The sequence below is a fragment of the Rhagoletis zephyria genome, unplaced genomic scaffold, assembly GCF_001687245.7.
Source record: "Rhagoletis zephyria isolate East Lansing unplaced genomic scaffold, Rhagoletis_zephyria_1.1 Rzeph_scaffold_02937, whole genome shotgun sequence".
In the NCBI taxonomy this organism is placed as follows: Eukaryota; Metazoa; Arthropoda; class Insecta; order Diptera; family Tephritidae; genus Rhagoletis; species Rhagoletis zephyria.
Window position 1 is genome coordinate 19,972 of NW_016160021.1, and position 17,211 is coordinate 37,182.

The following is a 17,211-nucleotide window of genomic DNA, read 5'->3' on the forward strand; positions in this document are numbered from 1 at the left end:
GACGGACGGACGGACGGACAGACAGTCACCGCTTAATCGATTTCTCTTTTCATTCTGATCATTTATGTATACATTTGTCTATATCTATCTCGATTCGTTTTGCCTGTTACAAACAACCGTTATGTGAACAAAGTTATAATACCCTTGTGCACAAGTGCGCTCGGGTATAAAAAGATTACAGAAAATAAGAAAAAAACGCAAATAAAAACCCAACAAAGACAAACAAAATGAAGCAAAAAATTTAAATTAAAAATAGAAGAAATCAAAACAATATGTATTAGGCAAAAAATAAATGAACATAAAAAACAAAATGATAAAAATTACAAAAAATCAGTAAAAAATACTAATGGCCTTATTCATAAAAAATAAAGTAGGTTTAAAGAGCTTTATAAAATGACGTTTTCATACATTTTTCAGTTTATAAACCTTTTTTAAAGCTACTTTATTTTTTATGAATAAGGCCATAATAATAAAAATTTCCAACGCATTTTTGTTACTTGCTTCCCTATAATTTTTAGTTTTATAAATTTTTGATTTTTTTTTTCTTTTACTTTTATATTTGTTTTCTAACTAAAAAATGAAGATAATAACACCGTTAGAATATTAAAAAATAAATGAACAAATAAAAAAATAAATAAATTAGCAATAAAAAAGTAAATTTATATTTAAGTAAAGGAGAAAAATGATAAAAATTTGCAGAAGAAAAATTAAAAAAAAACTAGAAAAAAACAATGTATATGAGCATTTTTACGAAACAGAGTTGCCACGTTAAAATGTAGGCGAAACTGCACCAGCCGCAGGGGTGTTCAGTTTCAAGGAAATTAAACTATGCACTTCATACTTTTGCTTTGAATCCAACTACTTTTTGCAATTGAATCGCTGTTGATGTTGTTGTCGAAGCAAAGGGAGAGGGGTTTTAGCTGAGTAGGGTTTAAGGGGGCTAGTAAAGAGGTGGTTGTTGTCGTGTGGGGTGCCTTCACAAGCTGGACATAAGACCCGTTTGGTCGCCGGTGAGTAGCAGGACACAGAGGACGAAGATACAGACATGCCAGAATACGGCGCTGCGGACCGCAACTTTATGCCTTCTCAGTCGCCACAGCAACACCTTCACGTCCAGGCTCAAATACCCCACTCCCGACCTTTGAATGTCGTTTTGGAAACACAACCACCCCACGTAGATGAGGCAGAGTTTTGTCTGCCTAGGCCCTAGGGAGACTCGCACCACCTTAGTCCAACTTCGCTCTGGATACTGAGGCAGGCTAAAGTCGTACCTGAGCAGAATAAACGCAGATGTGCCCAACGGGTGCCTGGCATGCGGAGAGTCACCTCATGACACGCGGCACCTCTGCGCGTCGCATGCCCCCAAAACCCCACTCAACTAACGCCTCTGTCCTTACGGACCAACCCAGTTGCAGTTGCTCACTTCCTGGTTCTCCTGGATTAGTTGAACTTGACGGAAACGATTGGGGGACAACCCGATCTAGGCAGAGTTGAGTAGCCGCTACAACAACAACCATATATATGTAAATTGGTATGTTGTTAAGTAGGAGCTTAGACTGCTATATTATTTAGAGTTATGCGGGTCTCTGAAGCGTCTGAAGTTCTTCGTTTGTGATGGGTGGTAGTTAAACTCCGCTGACGGCATTCGCGGGATTAGAGTTGGTCAAGATGGTGATTGTCGGCTGCTGTGGTTATGCGATGCATACAGGTATGGATTTCGTCCGCGAGTTCGTGCTTAGCAAGTGGCTCTGAGGGGGCAGCATTGAGGTTTCGCGATATAGGCGGTGTTCAGGCGATTTAAGAAGGCACCCCGTTTAGAATTGAGGACCTCGTTGTGGCTCTATACTTGATTGACAATTGCGCTGTGCCGTTGCAGCTTGACCTTCGTCCAGCCGGTGAAAAGGGTCGCCGTTAACTCTGAAGGGAAGAGCGTTAGGCTTCGTACAGTGAAAAGGATTATTGCTACAGGCCGATGCAAGCGATCAAATCAATTTTATTTGGAGAATTAGTATTTCGGCGCATACCTGGAGAGCCATTAGTTGGTACCAATACTTTGATGATATCTAAAACAACGAGGTGATGTTTTATAAAATTGTTTCCATCAACCTAAGACGAATTGCAAAGTACGTCAACGTAAACTTCTTTGCTTATATTCTATTGCGGCCTTTTCTACATTTTCCTTTCGGCGATCTCTACACGTACCTATATATTTATGTATCTCGGCCAATCTGGTTAAAGAAAAGCTTAAGAAGAAATTTCGCGGACTACATTTATTAAATTTTCTTATTTGTCTTATAATTTTTAATTAGTATAAAATTTAAAGCATTAAGTACATTAATACGAGTAACCTTTATGATTTCTATTTACTCCTCTTCTCCCCCCACCGACTTCACTTGATCGGCTTTCTTTATTATCTCTTCCAATTCCTTGCGCAAACGCTCTGTGCCAGCGCATATTAAATCTGGTTTCATAATATCAAACGGTCCTCCATAGGGATGCGTTACAACGCCACCAGCTTCACGTATAAGCAAATAGCCGGCAGCACAATCCCATGGATACATGTCTTCAATATGAAAGGCATCCAAATTTCCGGCAGCCACCATGCACAAGGAATCCACCACACATGCATAGGCGAGTAATCTGTGAATGAGAAATTTGAAAGATGTAAAAATGAAATGCTGAGTATATTATTGAGAAGAGTTGAATATGAACTTGATAAGAGCGTGCAATTTAAGTGTTTTGCAATACGACTTCCCAAGAGATTGTTATAGCTCGTAGCTTCTCAGCTTTTGCCTTTTGTATGAATTTATTGTTTTGCTGTTTGTATTTAGTTTCGATTTTTCGCTTTACTATTTTTCTTATATTTTATTTTATTTTTGTATTTGTACGTCTAATTGCATTCAACGCTGGACGTATTCTTTTAATGCACTTGAATATGCAGAACATACAAAGTTTAATTTATTCATAAAATCAACAATTGTAAATTGCAAGCGTGCACTTTTTTTGTTGTATGCGAATTTTTATTAGGGACTGGCTGTCGTAAATAAAGGGTAAAGTCTGGTACGGGTGGTATAAAATCATAAAAAACGGACAGTGTTACAGGCGATTTTATCTAATTTTGGTAGACTGTAGAACGGAAGTCTGCTCGTTTCAGCTGAAAAAAAAACTAATTTCTTTCTGTTTGGGGTTAAGCGATTTTGGCCAAGTTCAATAAAGCACGCCGGTCTTTTCACCTCTGCGCCAACTGACACCAATTGGAAATGTCAAAAGAAGCCCAAGTCCCTCGTCACAATCGCAGTGGAGGCCTCCCTCTTCTTTTGCTAGCACCAGCGTCTTCCGAGTTGAATACTTTCAGGGCTGGAGCGCCTGTGTTCATTCGGACGACATGGACAAGTCAGCAGGCTCGATGCTGATATTTTTATCGGTGTTAATGTGACATGGGGGACAGGGCGCAAATGCTGTGACTGATTGTTTGATTACTGAAAATAATTCGTATTGTCTTATTATGTCCAACGTCGGATTAAAAAAATTCACATGACAAGGAGTCGATCTGTCCCCCCGGCTCGGAGAGGTCTTTCCGAATTCTGACGGAACTGGTGGTATTGCTCTGCATCATTTTACACAGCCGTATAAGTTTCCCAGGGATAAAAAATTCAGACATCGCGGCGTTTTGGTCACTCCTTTTATGGCTGCCGGAAGCGGTTTTGAAGTCGACAAATAGATGGTGAGTCTTGACTCTTTTCTCGCGGGTCTTTTCCAAGATTTGACGTAAAGCGAATACCTAATCTATGGTGAATTTACTAGGTTTAAAGCCGCACTGATAAGGTTCAATAAGTTATTTGGCGGTGGGCTTCAGTTTTTCACGCAATACGCTCAATAAGACCTTGTAACCTATGTTTAGAAGGCTGATGCAGCAGTAGTTGGCGCGTATGGCGGGGTCGCCTTTCTTGTGGATTGGGCCGAGCACGCTAAAATTCCAGTCGTTGGGCATAAGTTCATCTGACCATATTTTGCATATGAGTTGGTGCATGAACCTTAACAACTCCTCGTCGCCGTACTTCAATAGCTCAGCTGGTAGGCCGTTAGCTCCAGCAGCTTTGTTGTTTTTCAGCCGCGCAATTGTTATTCGTACCTCGTCATAGTCAGGCAGTGGAACATGCCATTCCATAATTTAAATACGTCCTGGACATCGGCCACCATGGTTCTTCTTACAGAAGTTGGAACCTGCCGTAAGTCACCTAATTCATGTCGGCCAGCATTTCAAGATCTTCGCATTCACGTATTTCGGCCACTCTTCTTATTGGAGCAAATCTCGTTTCTCTCTTCAGCTCCCAGCGTAGCCCTGTAGGCGATATCTTTTTCCGGTGCAGCTTCGTGAGATTCCATAGGGGCTCCCGCAGTGTACATACACTTGTGATCAGCTAATTAAGCCAGCAACATTTTGATCAATCTTGGCTATTTTGCTTTCGTTTATTTAATGTTTATTATTTTTTCATAAAAGTCTAGCTCATTATTACCCTAGAATTTAATGGGCTATTAAACTGCATACTCAAAAAAATTAAAAAAAATCTGATTAAAAAGGTGAAAATTTAACTGAAACTTTGCAGATTTTTCATAATTTTTTTTTACAAAGCTTGAAATCTGGATTTATGTGGTGTTTGTTATATGTTGAGCTAGAATTTTATAGAAAAATAAAAAACATTAAATAAACAAAAGAAAAATAGCCAAAGTTTATCAAAATGTTGCTGGCTTAATTAGCTGATCACAAGTGTATGTTTAAAACACTGGAAGTGTGCCTTCCGCCTATTATAGCAGGATCGATTTGGTTTCTCGTTTTTCGATTTGGAGACAGCCACTTAGTTTTGTGGATCTTTTTATTCTTGAACCAAGTACTGCATATTACCATGTTTTGGGCCCCTGCGAAGTCAATCAACCTCAGTACGTTATCGGACGTTTCGTTGCAGCGGCTGAATTTCCCGACGGTGGTTACAAAGATCCTTTCCTTGTTCACCCTGGCATTGAAGTAGCAAAGCATGATTTTTATATAGTGACGGGGACACGGCTCGTATGAGTTTTCCAAGCGCTCATAAAGGAGATCCTTGGATCCTTCGTCCTTCTATTCCGTTGGGGCGTTGGCGCAGATGAACGAGATATTAAAAAATCTCCCTTTGATGCAATTTGCTCGGTAAACAAATACCATTCGTTGAACAGGCGTCCTACCTATTATTGACATGCCAGCTTCGGGCTAACGTTCGTGAATTGTAACATTAAATCTAAGCTTAGTAAGGTTCTAATTTCGACATACTTTTGTGCTTGTGAATGTAACATTCGGTAACTTGAATTCACGGCTTGGCACCCCATAGCCGAAGTGACTTATCGTTAAATGCCGAACCCTTTGAAGCCGTTGCTTTCAAAGCCTTTCAAAGTTCGTTAGCATTAAATATGTAGGAAGAGCAAGTTTGCTTTCCATTTAGTACTATTTACGCATCTCCATAAAAGAATCAGACATTGTAATTAAGTACCTCATCAACAGATTGCCGAAAAGGTCTCTGTACGCGTTAAGCTTGGTCAATAAATATAAGCTGTCTCCCAGTTGAGGTATTTTAAATGTACCAGTAGGAAATAGCAGCCTTACCAGCAACGTGCACCTCACCCGGCGGTCCTTACCACTTCCCTGCCGAATCTCCATTACTTTAATAAAGGTGTAGCCGCCTTATGGAAGTAGGAATTTAAAATGTAAATTTGGTATTAGAAATACTTCTGAGCCGCTTTACCAAGTAAGGTACATAGAATGTTCAGCAGTCGCTCGGCGTAGTTCGGCGCTCGGAAATAATGTAAGGCGTCATTGGAGGTGTTCATTTTGTTCTTTCCTATTCGACGACATTAGTCATTGATGACAATTTTAAATAGTACTAAAAGCTGAGAGAAAACATGGAATGCCACATAAGGTGCTTACCTATTTTCTCAGTGGGGTATTACGTAAACACACACATACATACATAAATAAACTTAATTACACCTAGCGGAGATTGCAAAATATGTAGTAAATATTTTAGTAGATAATCGCTGCGCTTATAACTGTCGCGCGTTAAGTAATTAAACCCAAATGCGGCTGGTAACTACATAAATATGTATGTAGACTAAACAGCTTTGTATCGCATAAAAGTCTGTAATCTTACCTTCTTGCTTGCATCCCTATGTGATAGATTCGCTTTATATGTTTATTGCGTATTTTATGTGCATGCAACAGCGACACTTCGTACGCCACATTCGCTTCGTTCATCTGTAAAGTTTATTAAAATTTATTAGGTACTACACAAATACATTCAATGCGCTTCGTTCTAATTACACAACACTATGTAGCTGCTGCCCTATCCGCACCCCCTACTACACTCACTCCTCACTCATTTACTCACATTATCTACACTGCTCACTTGTATGCGCTTGCCATTGCAAAATGCGCCACCACCCAGTTTTGTTGTGTAGATTTTCTTTTGCACCGGATTGTTTATTATGCCCAAAACGATCTGCTTATTCACCGCCAAACCAATTGAGATGCAGACATGCGGTATCTGTTTGATGAAATTTGATGTGCCATCGATGGGATCAATAATCCATGTGGGTGCATCAGTTAGTTCTTTTGTCACATGATTATTCTTCGCTGTATCCTCTTCGCCGATGAATTTGTGATCGGGATATCGCGCCAATATTTGTTCAATTAGAAATTCTTCGATCTTGTTGTCATACTCGGTGACTACGTCATAGAATGCTGTCTTTATGTTGACCTGCTTGCCGGCCGCCTCATAGCCCTCGAGTAGAATTTCACCAGCGCTCAGTGCAAGCGGATACATGAAGTCATATAATTCGTCGATCAGCTGAGAGGTAGCCATTTTTTGCGGCAGTGATTATACTTTTGATTGCTATTTTTAAACTAATTTGTATTCAACGTTTTTTTGTTTTTTTTTTCCTTTAAGTGCAGTGAATGTGTGTCTGCACTTTTGAATTGTTATTTTTTCGTTCGAAGCTACCTTTTCGAAAAAAATACGTTAACCAGCTTCACTGTTCACAAATCAACTGAATGTTGTGTTTATCAAATACGAACTCGTATGTTATGGGAAGAATGCCGACTCTGTCTCCACCGGTTTTGCCGCTGCTGTTATATGTACATATGTATGCACATACATATATGCGTCCATGTATCTCATTATTCTGTATTTTTTGTAGTGTTTCACCAATTAAGTAATATTTTTTTTTTCAAATTCTAATTACTTTTTGTTTTCAGTAATAAAAATATGCATGCTACTCAGTAACAAGTACAGGGTGATCTAATACAGTTAGCATCAAAATATGCACACCCCGGCGTTTTGACAATTTTATTTATTTATATTTTCCATACCAAATTTTTCTTATTTTTTATAAGTATATATGTTTATTTTTTAACAGCAAAAACCATAAGAATATTTTTTTTTTTTTTAATTTCATACAGGACTCTTCCTAAGCTCTGCATGAAATTAAAAAAAAAAATTAATTCTTGTGGTTTTGCTGCTGAATGAACTATATTTTTTATAAAAAATTAAGAAAAAATTTTGTATGGAAAATATAATAAATAAAATCTTCAAAACGTCAGAGTATGCATATTTTTCACGCTGACTGTATATGCAAAAGAAGAATAACATTAACGGTTTTTATCAGGGACCGTAACGGTTATAACTTTTAACGATTATTTTTTGAGTTTTATTTTTTTTTTTTTTTTCAAAAATAATCGTTATTTTTAGAGTTTTACTTTTTGATGAGAAAATATTAGTTATATTTTTAGTTTTATATTTTGCTTGGTACATGATTTTTTTTTTAAGTTTAAATTTTTGCCTAGCAATTAAAATAGAATTTTATTTTTTTTTTTGCATAGAGGGCAAAAGTAGCTTCTTTTGTTTTCCTTAAGTCGGGAAAATGAACTAAAAAATCGTGAAAAAATCATTAAAAAAAAAAATACGAAGACGAAGGTAAAAACGATTAAGACGGCGACAAAAACCCATATGGCGACGAAGACATATACGAACACGAAGACGATCACGAAGCGGAAAATAAAAACGAATTCGATTACCCAAAGAAAGACCGACCGCTACGAAAATGGCAGGGATAACCAAGGTAAATACGAATTGGAAAACGAAAACGAGTAAGAGGACCATTTAAAAGCTGAAGACTAGGATAAGTGTGAAGGAGACGACGAAGACTTATGAGAAAACAAATAGGAACCCGAAGACGAATAATAATACGAACACGAAGGCATATGCGAACACGAAGTTGACGACTGCCGAACAACGTTTGATGGATTTCACCGACCTAAACGGGGTTATATCGCCGAAACAATAGCTCTTGGTCGGATCAAACCCGATCCATTCCGGTACGTAGAACCGATTGTCGTGGGAATGCAGCAGGTTAAACTCATACCTGAGTAGAATAAACGACGATGTGCCCAACCAGTGCCCGGCATGCGGAGAGTCGCCACATGACTCACGCACCTCTTCGTATGCCCCCAAAACCCCACCCAGCTAACGCTCCTGTCCCTATGGACAGCCCCTATCGAAGTTGCACACTTCCTGGGCCTCCCCGTAGCTGAACCGGACGACAACGCAGATGGATGAGCCGAGTCGAGCGGGGTTTAGTTACCCTTACTATTACCATTACTATTAGCATTAGCATTACATATACCAATATCTTTACCACTTTCCTTCTTCTTATTTAGCATAACAACCATTTGTCGGTTTGGGACGAGACCTCACAGGTTCGGCGAATTCCTCCTTCCTGTGCGGATATGCCCCAACTGTTCTTCCCAAGTGCGGACAGGTCCTTCTGCACTTAGTCTCTCCATTGTGTTAGTGTGTGCCCTTGATTTCTCTGTCGACTCATGGGCACCGAGTTGAAGGATCTTTTCACTGGAGCGTCGTTATCCATGCGTATAAACATGGCCAAATCAGCGCATGTTGCATCAGCATACAAATTCTTTAAAGAGTTTTGGGTGAGAGTTACTGGAGTGAAAGTCCTTGGCCAGATATAAATCTGGGTCGTTCCGGTTACGTAGACCCAACTGTCGTAGGAACGAACGCAATCGTTCCCTTTTTATGCGCTTACTGGACCGTAGTAGCACTTTCTCATCTTTATTATACATACATTGCTCACGATTCTGCGCCATATAAAATAACAGACTTCTGGGTGAGATTTTTTGTTCGTCGATGGAGGGCTCGGCTTTTCACAGTAGCACCTGTTGCCTCACTATTCTGGCTGAAATGACTTTCAGTGTAGGTGGCAATATTAACTTTTTTTTGTAACTTCGAGACCATGTTTAGGGTTTCAATTCCTATTAAACACCGATTGTTCTTGTTACAGACGTTCTCTGTTGTCCTCTTCATACTCTGGTTCGCCAAGCATGATGTCGAAGTGTTTGGTGCTGAGAGGACCTTGCCCTCATCCTGAACAGTTGCTTTCCTTTTTTGTGTACCTGGTCTCTCGCCAGTTCTGCTTTCTCAGTGCTGATAAGCGCCGGTCAATGTTAAGCCTCATCCTGATAGCATCGCTGTGCCCGTATTTGTATTGTGTCTCATTGAACTGGAGGTATACGTACGACTCAAAGTCCATTGTGCCGTGGTGACGGTGTCGCCTTAGTTATCGGTGACCGGATTGCTTCAAATAAAATGGATGTTGGGCTGGTGGCCACCATGATATTCCACGATAAACCGGTTCGATTCCAGAATGAAAATGTTGTATCCTTTCACATACAGTATCTGGCTTTCTTCGTGGAAGATGATCGGACGACATGATATAGCAGTCCATAGCCGTACGTGAAACTACATTCTCGTATGTTTGGAGATATCTCTACTGCGCGTCACTTGTTCCTGTTAACCAAACTGGCGGTGCATAGTTTACCTCTAACCAGCTGGTCGCCTTGCACGTTCCTAGTCCCAGACGCCTGCTCCTGGCACGTAGTTTGATGCAAGTGGCGGAGATATACATACGTTGATAAGGAGAAAAGGTTATATTCTACGACCGTTGGACCGTGGACCGTTCACAGTCGTTATTTTTGAGGCACCCCTCGTATTTTGAAACTAAGTCCTAGCAGAAATATTGAGGGTTGTGGCACTAAAGTAATAAGAAAGATCGGAGAGATAGTTATTTTACTGCAAAGGCTGTCGATGCTTGCATCCATCGCAATGTTTGTGAAATCGTCTGCATAGCCCTCTTAGTTGACTCCGGTTGTCGCCAAAGAGAGCTCGGCCAGTAGAGTTTAAACAGCTTCACGGAAGTCTACGCGCTTCTGAATTCAACTAACGGTTGACGTCCACACAAATAGCTGGTTGTTCAGCATTTCATCCGATCTGGAAGCGACGACTCTAGGATAACTTGGCAATGGGTCGCATGGTTAACCACATCAAATACATTCGATATGTTAACCGCGACTACAACCATCCTATCGCAAGATCGACATTGGTTAAGACCCACAAATGGCTGTGTGGCATTGGCGGTCAACATTGTGCATCTTCTGGAATCCGTGCTGGTTTTCTGCTAATTTTAGACGCTTAATCAGCGCAGAAAGAAGTGCTTCCATAGGTTATTTATTACGGCTGGGGTATATAGTAATGATACTAAATTTAGCTGATTTCATAACGCCTCCGGGCATTCACGTGGCTCGCCAAAATCAAGGTACTTCGCATAAGATTAGCTGCCTTCCCGATATGACTGTCTAATTTGTTGGCTGCAGAAACCAGCACATGTACTTTTCTTCATCTTATATTTAGCGCCATTGGAGTAACAAGGAAAAGATTGTGTGAATTATATACATATTAACACGCCGAGAATGATAAAAGTATTCAATACGTTAAACGAAGTATAACATTTAGTCAAGGGTGATAGAAACGAAAATTTCGTAAAAAAAAACATCTGAATTCGGTATTTAACGGATTTAATAGAAGAGATGTAGTGCCTGGAAGTAGAAATCGCATCGGAAAAATCACTATTTAGCTTAATCGAACTAATACTTATAAAACAATAGATTTCTCCTCAGAAGCATGAGCCTACACTGAGAAGAGTTTATTTTAACACGTCAACTAAATATATTTCTCAAGATATTTTAACACCAAACAATATCACTGATGGAACTTAGGTACTCCAGAAATAAACTGGTAAAACCTATCGCTCCTCGGACTACAATTCCAAAGGTAATTTCGTAGCACCCTTTATTGACTGAAAGTATACAGTGAACTTTTTCTGCTACTGTACATCTTTTATCGATCTTCTTATCAGTCAGTTGATGTTGACGGTTGCTTCTTCATTTTTACCATTTATGCCAACAAAAGTCAGTAGCAAAGACGTAATAGGAGAGCGACTAAATGGAATATCTTTTTTTTCGTGGGTGCAGTTTTCAATAAAAAATAATGACTTGTTTTAGAATGAAGGAAGATTATATTGATAACAATTTTTACGATTTTATGTGCCATTCACAATGAGCAGCCAAAAATTTGTTTGATTCTTTAGTTTTTTTAGGAAAATATTAAAAATATTTTAAACACATTTAGTAACTTCTTTACACTATGTATTTTGATGCTTTGTAAAAATAAGCAAACCCTAAATTATTTTGTATCGCAACACTTCCTAACTTTTAACTCTTTTTCCAATCCAAATTTAGGGTCCACCGGCTCCCGGTCAGGGCCCACCACCTGGCGATCGTCCCGTACAGGAAAGTCTTACTGCACTCCAACGCGCCATTGACACCATGGAGGAGAAGGGCTTGCAGGAAGATCCCCGCTACTCGCAGTTACTGGCCATACGCGCCACCTCAAAACATCAACATCTCACTGGCAATCAAGTAAACATGTTGCGCGCTCAAATTACCGCATATCGACTGTTGGCGCGCAACAAACCAATCTCCATGCAAATGCAACAGCAATTGGCACCGCCACAGCAGCAGCAACAACAGCAGCAGGCTGGCGTACCCCCAGGTCCCCCTGGACCGCCAGGCCAACATCCGTCAGTGCCAGTGCAGCAGCAACAACCTGGACTAAGTGGCGCACCTCCACCAGGTACCGCTGGCAGTGTAGGCACACCACCGCAGTGCCCAACACCGCCGGCCAGTCCTTACGTTCAGCAACAGGTGCCGGGCGGACCTAAGCTACAAGCACCACCTCTACCACATGTGCAGCAGCCACCCATGGCGCCAGGCGGTGCTCCACCGATGCCGCTACAACAAGACGTGTCGCATCAGTTGCCCAATGGCGCCGGCGGCAAACCCAATGCCGGTCCGCCTGCAACAATGATGGCCGGCGGACAACCGCCCATTTCGACACCAATGCCAGCTACAATGGCACAAGGCGTGCGCCCGGGCATGCCGCCGGGTCCTCCCGGTATGCCGCCACAGGCACCGCCCGGCATGCAAGCACCAAAGCAAGGTGCACCACCGCCCCAGCAGCCCATGCCGAAGCCGAATCGCGTTACCACAGTTGCCAAGCCGGTTGGGTTGGATCCGATAACTTTGTTGCAGGAGCGTGAAAATCGCATAGCTTCGCGCATATCGTTGCGCATGCAGGAATTGCAGCGACTGCCCGCTACTATGCCGGAGGACTTGCGGCTGCAGGCGGCCATTGAGTTGCGCGCATTGCGCGTGCTTAATTTTCAACGTCAGCTGCGCGCTGAAATTGTGCAGTGCACGCGTCGCGACACCACGCTAGAGACAGCGGTCAATATTAAGGCTTATAAGCGCACGAAGCGACAGGGGTTGCGAGAGGCGCGTGCCACAGAGAAGCTGGAGAAACAACAGAAATTGGAGGCGGAGCGCAAGCGTCGCCAAAAGCATCAAGAGTTCTTGGCAGCTGTGCTGCAGCATGGCAAAGACTTTAAGGAGTTTCATCGCAATAATAAAGCGCAGCTGGCGCGTGTGAACAAAGCTATTATGAATCATCATGCTAATGCGGAACGCGAGCAGAAGAAGGAACAGGAGCGCATCGAAAAGGAGCGTATGCGACGTTTGATGGCCGAGGATGAAGAGGGCTACCGCAAACTTATCGATCAGAAGAAAGATAAACGCTTGGCATTCTTGCTGTCGCAAACCGACGAATATATTTGCAATCTGACACAGATGGTGAAGCAGCACAAGGATGATCAGAAGAAGAAAAAGGAAGAGGAAAGCAAGCACTTGCTGCAATATAAGAAGGATTTGCTAATGAGCGGCGAGTACATGAATATCGATGAGAGCTGCATCGCGGCCGACATGCGCGTCAGTGTGGTGGAACAGGCCACAGGCGCGCGACTTTCAGGCGAAGAAGCGCCAACGCTGAAGAACTTGCACAGCTGGCTGGAGCGTCATCCCGGCTGGGATTGGATTGAATCAGACTCGGATGATGAAGGCGATGTAGATATGCGTGACGCTAACGCCAAGGAGCACGATAAATCAAAGGAAGAACAGGCAGAGAAAAAAGAGGAAGCTGAAAACAAAGAATTGGAAAATGTCGACGACGCCAAGGACTTTATTAAGAAAGTTAAAGTTGAGGATGACGAGTATCGTACCGAGGAGCAGACATACTACAGCATTGCGCATACCGTACATGAAAAGGTCTACGAACAGGCAAGCATCATGGTTAATGGTCAATTGAAGGAGTACCAGTTGAAGGGTTTGGAATGGCTGGTGTCGCTGTATAATAACAACTTGAATGGCATTTTGGCCGACGAGATGGGTTTGGGCAAGACTATACAGACAATTTCGTTGGTTACCTATCTAATGGACAAAAAGAAGGTAAGTGCGCACAGTGATAAATCCGTTTATTTATATACCATTTTTATTTAACGTTTTCACTTTCTTCTCCAGGTCATGGGCCCCTATCTTATCATTGTACCACTCTCGACTTTACCGAATTGGGTGTTGGAATTCGAAAAATGGGCACCTTCTGTGGCCGTTGTCAGCTACAAGGGCAGTCCACAGGGACGCCGCTTGTTGCAAAATCAAATGCGCGCCACCAAATTCAATGTGCTGCTCACCACCTACGAGTACGTTATCAAGGATAAGTCGGTACTTGCTAAAATCCATTGGAAGTACATGATCATTGACGAAGGTCATCGTATGAAGAATCATCATTGCAAGCTCACACAGGTGCTGAACACTCACTACATTGCGCCATACCGTTTGCTGCTCACCGGCACGCCGCTACAAAACAAATTGCCTGAACTGTGGGCTCTACTGAATTTCTTGCTACCATCTATTTTCAAGTCCTGTTCCACTTTTGAACAGTGGTTCAATGCACCCTTTGCTACCACAGGCGAAAAGGTCGAATTGAATGAGGAAGAAACAATTTTGATTATTCGTCGTTTGCACAAAGTGTTGCGTCCCTTCCTGTTGCGTCGTCTCAAAAAGGAGGTAGAACATCAATTGCCCGATAAGGTCGAGTACATCATCAAGTGCGACATGTCTGGGCTGCAACGTGTGCTCTACAAGCATATGCAGAGCAAGGGCGTGCTGCTCACCGATGGTTCGGAGAAGGGCAAGCAGGGCAAGGGTGGCGCTAAGGCTTTGATGAACACCATTGTACAACTGCGCAAGCTCTGCAATCATCCCTTCATGTTCCAACACATCGAGGAGAAGTATTGCGATCACACCGGCGCACACAGCGTCGCCTCTGGACCAGATCTATACCGTGTCTCGGGCAAGTTTGAATTGCTCGACCGTATTTTGCCGAAGCTAAAGGCCAGCAACCATCGGGTGTTGCTCTTCTGTCAAATGACACAATGCATGACTATCATCGAGGATTATTTGAGCTGGCGTCAATTTGGTTACTTGCGTTTGGACGGTACCACTAAGGCAGAGGACCGTGGTGAATTGTTGCGCAAATTCAATGCAAAGGATTCGGACTATTTTGTATTCTTGTTATCGACACGCGCTGGTGGTTTGGGTCTTAACTTGCAAACCGCCGATACCGTTGTCATCTTCGATTCCGATTGGAATCCGCATCAGGATTTGCAGGCGCAGGATCGTGCACATCGTATTGGTCAGCGCAATGAAGTGCGCGTATTACGCTTGATGACGGTCAACTCGGTGGAGGAGCGCATCTTGGCTGCTGCACGCTACAAATTGAACATGGACGAAAAAGTCATTCAAGCTGGTATGTTCGATCAGAAATCAACGGGAAGCGAGAGACAGCAATTCTTGCAAACGATTTTGCATCAGGATGACAATGAGGAGGAGGAGGAGAATGAGGTGCCCGATGATGAGGTGATTAATATGATGATTGCGCGTAGCGAAGAAGAAATAGAATTGTTCAAGAAGATGGATATCGAACGTAAGAAAGAGGATGAGGAGCTGCATCCAGGCAGAGAGCGTTTAATCGATGAGTCAGAGTTGCCCGATTGGTTGACGAAGGATGACGATGAGGTTGAACGTTGGCATCAGTACGATGAGGATACAATTTTGGGTGAGTGATTTATTTTAAATTGATATAAGTAAGCTTAAAAATTTCGCAGTGCTATTTTCTTTATAACTCGTGAGCTTTTCTTTCACAAACGATATTCTCACACTTCATTTGAAGTTACTAAAAATAAAATCTTCCCTTTTTAGGTCGGGGCTCTCGCCAACGTAAAGAGGTTGACTACACAGACAGTCTCACCGAGAAGGAGTGGTTAAAGGCCATCGATGATGGCGCCGAATTCGAAGAAGAGGAAGATGACGAAGATGCCAAGCGTAAACGACGCAAACGTAAGAATCGCAAAGATGATTCCGAAGAAGATGAGGTGATTATGAAACGTCGTCGGCGTCAAAATATTGACAAGCGTCTCAAAAAGCAAATGAATAAGATCATGTCGGCAGTCATTAAGTACACCAATGAAGATGGTCGCCTGCTATCCGAACCGTTCATGAAGTTGCCGTCGCGTCAACGCTTACCCGATTACTATGAAATTATAAAACGCCCGGTAGATATCAAAAAGATATTACAACGCATCGAAGATTGCAAATATGGCGATATTAATGAGCTGGAGAAGGACTTCGTACAGCTCTGTCAGAATGCACAAATCTACAATGAAGAAGCATCTCTCATTTATCTCGATTCTATTGAACTGCAAAAAGTATTTGTGACTGCACGTTCACGCGTTACTGCTGCCGCGGCAGCAGCTGCCTCAGCTGCAGCTGCAGCTGGCAATGAGTCGACAAGTGGTGGTGGAGGTTGCGGCGCTAGTGGTGGTGGTGGTACTGCTGCTGGCTCAGAGGCTTCCGATAACGAGGAGGAGGAGATGGGCGACGATGCTTCCGAAGATGAAGAAATTCCAACCACCTCTACTGCGGCGGTGAAAATGAAGTTGAAATTAAACAAGTCGCTGCCGAGCGCACCGGCTACACCAACACCGGCACCACCAGTGCCCACCAGCGCTGCTACCACTTCCAAGAAGCAAACGCGCCGTAAACGTTCCCAGAAGAAATACACAATTTTCGATGATGATGACGATGACATAGATTAGCTGCCGTTGGGTGTAGTATTTGCGCGCAGTACGCAGCATGCTTGTGAGGAAGGAGGGAGCGTGGCGGCGACGGCAACTGGGAAGAAGCTGAGGGAGATGAGACATGATGATTATGATAGTGATGATGATAATGAGGAGTAGGCTGCATTGCTAAAGTTGGAAAATTTAATTGGAATTTGGTATCTATTGAAAATTGCAATTTACTATTTAACCTGCATCATACATAGCAATTTGCAAATTTCAATCTATTAGTTTATATGCAGCACAATATATTTAAACATACTATTTTATTCTGCTCATTTAAATGCAAATGCATGGCTATAGAAGTAGAATAAAATAAACAAAAAACAACACAACTATCTACTTGATGAAGTGAAACTTCTTTAGCGGCGGTTGGTTGGGTGGGAGTAAATTGGCAAATTCAGCGGAAATTGCACACGGAAATGGTGCAACGGAAATGATGCAACGGAAATGGTTGGGGCTGAAACAAGTACTTCTTGTGTGTATGCAAAGGAAATGATGCAACGGGAATGGTGCAACAGAAATGGTGCCACGGAAATGGTTGGGGCTGAAACAAGTACTTCTTGTGTGTATGCATATGGTATGAATTTAACAAAAATTTGCTAATAAAAGGTTAGAGGATAGCACTTAGAAATAACAATACAAGAATGAAAGTAAAGATGAGTACGTACATAGATAAAGAAAATTATAAAGGCAAAGGTAAAA

General features: G+C 42.2%; 3 protein-coding genes across 4 annotated transcripts in view; 1 reads left to right on the forward strand and 2 right to left on the reverse strand.

The window, feature by feature from the left end:
- Positions 1-16,800, forward strand: part of brm (ATP-dependent helicase brm) — a 32,482-nt gene extending 15,682 nt beyond the window's left edge. Inside the window, exons 3-5 of the mRNA XM_017622800.1 lie at positions 11,678-13,777; positions 13,850-15,446; positions 15,590-16,800. Of these exons, the coding sequence (XP_017478289.1) occupies positions 11,678-13,777; positions 13,850-15,446; positions 15,590-16,485 (4,593 nt within the window). The 3' untranslated portion in view covers positions 16,486-16,800. The remainder of the gene's footprint in view (positions 1-11,677; positions 13,778-13,849; positions 15,447-15,589) is intronic.
- LOC108368054 (inositol monophosphatase 2-like) overlaps positions 1-17,211 on the reverse strand; it is a 29,420-nt gene that overhangs the window by 4,167 nt on the left and 8,042 nt on the right. The gene's annotated exons all lie outside the window — the stretch shown is intronic.
- LOC108368055 (inositol monophosphatase 1) lies at positions 1,214-7,392 on the reverse strand. Of its 2 annotated transcripts, none has more exons than XM_017622808.1 (3): positions 6,435-7,392; positions 6,180-6,283; positions 1,214-2,640 (listed from the first exon to the last, which is right to left on the reverse strand). In XM_017622808.1, the coding sequence occupies exons 1-3, from the start codon at positions 6,888-6,890 to the stop codon at positions 2,364-2,366; spliced, it is 837 nt and encodes a 278-aa protein (XP_017478297.1). In that variant the 5' UTR covers positions 6,891-7,392; the 3' UTR covers positions 1,214-2,363. The 2 variants fall into 2 exon arrangements, with proteins under 2 accessions (XP_017478297.1, XP_017478296.1); XM_017622807.1 differs by having other exon boundaries at positions 6,417-7,392.